The sequence below is a fragment of the Ipomoea nil genome, unplaced genomic scaffold (assembly GCF_001879475.1).
Source record: "Ipomoea nil cultivar Tokyo-kokei standard unplaced genomic scaffold, Asagao_1.1 scaffold2338, whole genome shotgun sequence".
In the NCBI taxonomy this organism is placed as follows: Eukaryota; Viridiplantae; Streptophyta; class Magnoliopsida; order Solanales; family Convolvulaceae; genus Ipomoea; species Ipomoea nil.
In genome coordinates, this window is record NW_017618766.1 from 755,803 (window position 1) to 760,623 (window position 4,821).

General features: G+C 37.5%; 1 protein-coding gene across 1 annotated transcript; it reads right to left on the reverse strand.

Moving 5' to 3' along the window:
• Positions 1–989: 989 nt before the first annotated feature.
• LOC109151964 (putative late blight resistance protein homolog R1A-4) lies at positions 990–4,535 on the reverse strand. Its single transcript, XM_019299556.1, has 3 exons — positions 4,131–4,535; positions 1,137–2,587; positions 990–1,050 (listed from the first exon to the last, which is right to left on the reverse strand). The coding sequence occupies exons 1-3, from the start codon at positions 4,533–4,535 to the stop codon at positions 990–992; spliced, it is 1,917 nt and encodes a 638-aa protein (XP_019155101.1).
• Positions 4,536–4,821: the final 286 nt, after the last annotated feature.

Sequence of the window (4,821 nt, forward strand, 5' to 3'; positions counted from 1 at the left end):
CTGCTAAAATTGAAGGTAACCTGCTATCAGGTGAAATTGCACATTTTTGGAGTGTTCAGTGGTCTAATTGCACTTTGTTTTCGTTCAGTGGCCTAATTGCATTTTCAGGTTACGTTCAGTGGCCAATTTGAACCTTATTCCGATAATAAAATATATGAAAGTGCAGATGTATGAGATAGACCTGAGGAGTGCGGTCAATAACAAGAAGACCATCATTTCCATAGTTGAGCTGTTCTTCTTTGATTTTCTTGGCAGAATCCAAAAGGGCAGGGCGGCACCTTTCTAATTCAATTGATTGGAGAGAATTGATGTTTGAGAAAGTAATTGGGATCTGTTCCAATTTTACACATTCCTTTAGGACTAGACGCTCAAGCATGGGAAACTCATCATCAAAGTCTTCCCAATGTCGGAGTTTCCTATGTTGGAGCAGCAAAAACTTTAAACTCGGGAATCCCCCATCAGTTGGTTTCCACTCAGGTCCAAGAAGAGAATCGGTTTTAAGTTTTAACACCTCGAGGCTAGGCAACAAGGCAATTGCTTCTATATCCCTAAGTGGCAGATAAGTTCCACTTAGTTTTAGCTTCCTAAGGTTGTGGGGAAATGCACGTATACATTGAGGGGGCGAATGCTCAGAAATGGGATAGTCAGATTCAATGGTTAAATCCTCGAGCTGATCCAAACAACGAAGAAACTTCAAACTATAAGTACCACTACTATGAGATATGGTTGATTCACGCTTACAAAGGATCCCCAATGTGTTTATGTTTGGAATCATAGAGAACACTTCCTCCGTGCAATCGGATATGCTCAACCAATACAAAGTTTGCAACTTCTCTTTCACCATGCTTGGAGGCTCCACCCTAAAACAGTTTTTGAATTCGAGATGCCTTAACTGTGGTGACCCCCAAATTGTAGATGGCAAAAGGGAAGAGTCCTCTTCCCACCCAGCTGAACTTTGCAAAACAAGCAGCGTCTGCAGTTTCTGATTCTTAGACAGTATAATCTCGAGACCCTCCGAGCCCAGAGACCAAGCAAGGTATTTTAGAAGAACTAGATCAGAAAGATCTGGGAAAGTCACATAAACTCCCTTGGTGTACATAGGAGAAGTTAAATCAAGAACTCTTAACAAGCTGAACCTTACAGGCTTTGGATCATTCACCATTGCCATCTCATCATCATTATGCAAGCACAAAAGAGAACGAGCTTTTTTGTAATTGTTGCGAATTATATCATAATTCTTGGGCTTTGGTGATCTAAAGCTTAGCCAACGACAAGCCCCAACATGATCATAACCATCGTCTTCAACGTACAAAAGGTTTAGCTTTCTGGCTTCTCTTATGCACAGCCCATGCAGGAGATTATGCATCCTACATGTCTTGATTTGGCCGTTAGGTTTACACCTGTGAATTAGGACTAAACTTCTACTAATAAGGTCTTGTAAATACTCAACACCCACTTCCTCCAATCTCTTGTCATTCACTAACTTCACAAATCCCTCTGCCACCCAAAGCCTAACAAGCTTTTTAACAGGAATTTCACTATTTTCATAGAAAACTCCTAAATACAAAAAGCAAGCTTTCAAATGCTGAGGTAAGTGGTTGTAGCTTAAATTCAGTATTCTTGAACACTGTTCACCAAGATCTGTACTAGCAAGACAACTTATTTCTTTCTCAACATTCTCCCAATCATCAAGTGTGTTGTTGAGTTTGGATACAAGTCCAGCAACTACAACAATCGCGAGGGGTAATCCTCTACACTTGTCCACAATGTTCCTTCCAATTGTCTCAAATTTGGAAGGCAAGGGTTGTTTGCAAAAAAGGTTATTGCGGAATAGATCCCAACTCTCGTTAGAATCTAGAAAATGCAAGTTATGAAGATAGGTACCTGAAGTAGCAGTGTAGTCAGCAATCTCTTTTAGCTGAGTGGTCAGCAATACTCTACTGCCACCACTTTCAGGAAAACATCTGGTGAGATAATCCCAAACACTGGTTTCCCATACGTCATCCACCACGACCAGATACCTCGTACACTTCAAACACTTCTGCAATTGTTGGGCCAGTTCGCTTGTGCTTCCGTTAGTATTCACTTGGGTGGAGGAGAAGCTAAAGGACTGAAGAAGGTCGCAGAGTACGCGTCTGAGATTAACTTCTTGGTACACAGTAGTCCATGCGCAAATTCCAAAGTGGGATATGACTGATGGATCTTCATAAAGTCTCCTTGCTAAAGTTGTCTTACCGATACCACTCATTCCAAGAATTGAAATGACTTTTCGTTTTCCAGATGGCGGACGAGTGAGCTGATCTTTTATTGTATTCAGTTCACTGCTATGCCCAACCATTCTGCCCTCGACCTTTGGCTTTGGAGATTCGCCCAACCAAATGCTCAATTTACTTACACACCAATTAAATATATTCTTCGGTAACATTATTACCATGAATATAATGTAGTTCATCCATGCAGTGTAATTCGTTGTAAGCAAATTAAAACTGCTATGCTCAACCATTCTGCCCTCAACCTTTGGCTTTGAGAACTGCTGTGAAGATTCGCTCAACGAAATGCTCTCAAGCTCTGACGAAACGGTATGTACCTGCAGTGCAGAACAGAGCAGAGAATAAGATCGGATGGTAGATTATGGCCTTGTTTGGTAAAATGGTTGTTAGCTATAGTTGTTAGCTGATTGTGTTAATTAGAGGGTATAAATAGTTGATAATATTAGCTGAAAGTAGAAAAGTGTTTGGTAAATTAGCTGTTAGTTGATAGCTATTTGGTATAATTTCTTTTCTCAAAAAACTAAATGAAAAAGTTACTTGGAGTAGCTTTTTGAATTTTAGCCTTTTAGAGTTGCAAAAAGCTAATTAACCAAACATTTATATTGGCCCTGTTTGGTAAAAAATTGGCCTATATGCCAATTTTGACTTATTTGACCACTATTAATTGTTTGATGTAGTTAAAATATCAATAAAAATATTTGGTTAATTAGCTTTTTGCAACTTTTTCAATTAGTTTTTTGAGAAAAGAAATTATACCAAACAGCTATTAGCTAACAACTAATTTACCAAACACTTTTTTACAATCAGCTAATGTTATCAACTATTTATACTCTCTAATTAACACAATCAGCTAACAGCTAACAGCTATTAGCTAACAGCCATTTTACCAAACAGGATCATTGATATTTTAACTAAATCAAACAATTAATAGTGGTCAAATAAGCCAAAATTGGCCTATAGGCCAATTTTTTTACCAAACAGGACCTATAACTGCTTGATTAATTAGTTTTTTGTAATAATTTATTGCTCTAAAATCAGTGTTGCAAAAATCGGGCCTAGGCGCCGATTAATCGGCGCTAGGCGGTCGGCCACCTAGGCGACCTAGGCGCCCGCCTAGGCGCTTTAGGCGCCGATTAATCGCTCTAGGCGCCCTACGCGGTCCCCAGGCGCCTAGAGGGCGCCTAGCAATTTTTTCAACCATGTCTAAAATACTAAAATTCAAAAAGTTTCTTAAAGTAGCTTTTTGAGAAAATCATCATTTGGTAAAATAGTTAAAGCTAATTTTGGCTTATTTGACCACTATTAATTGTTTGACTTGGTTAAAAAATCAATTTAAGTATTTGGTTAGTTTTTTGTAACTCCAAAATGCTAAAATTCAAAAAACTGCTCAAAACAACTTTTTCAATTAGTTTTTTGAAAAAAAAAAATCATACCAAACAACTATCAGCAAACAACTAATTTACCAAATATCATTCTACAATCAGTTAATATTATGAACTAGTTATACTCTCTAATTAACTTAATCAGTTAACAGTAATAACTATCCGTTAAAAGCCATTTGCCAAACATGGCCAATCGTATGTAATCAGTTAACCGCTAACAGCTATCGTATGTAAATGGCTGTTAGCTGATTGTGTTAATTAGATGGTATAACTAGTTTATAACATTAGCTGTTGTAAAAAAGTGTTTGGTAAATTAGCTGTTAGTTGATAGCTGTTTGGTATAATTTCTTTTTTCAAAATGCTAATTGAAAAAGTTGTTAAGAGTAAAGTAAGCAAACACCCTCAGATATTTCATCCATCAGTGTAGTGACTAAAGTAAGCAAAAACTGCATGCCGAGATAGATAGATAGATAGATACCTTTGGCGAATCTTGGACGGTAGAATCATAGTATTCTCGTTTAACTCTGTTGACAAACTGGTGAGTGTCGTCGGCTACTTGCCGTAGCTTCTGACAGAGCATCATATCTTTATCTTTAGCTGCCGCCTCCTCCGCCTCCATGTAAATGTTTGTCAGATTTGATTCAATTCCGTCTTCTGCGGAAAGAGCAAAGTCCCTGATTTTTGCTTCCAAATCTTTGATTGTAGCATCATCATTTCCCGGTTTCTTCTCGAATTCCTCCAGAAAGGCGAGCAAGAAACCAAGATTCTGGTACAGAGAATTCATCATATGTGCTGTATCTTCATCAAGAATCACGGGCGGGCTGGATTGTATGAACTCAAACTGGATTGTATTCATCAGAGAAGTTAGAGAAACACAAGCCATTTCTCTCTCTCTCTATGTAGTTGACAACGAGTACTATTGTGCCATTATGTAGGAAATTTATAGTCATACCAGGGCTTAGCTTTCATTACTGTTTTATTCCATTTTCAATACTTCATGATGCGATAATTTATAAACATTGGGAACAATAATTTATAAACATTGGTACTAGAAGAATTCATTTTATTATTATAAATTTTTTTTTTATTTTTACTTTTTAACCAATTATTATATAAATAGGGAGTGTGAAAGCAGGACTAAAATTTATTGGAATCTCAACTCTAATATT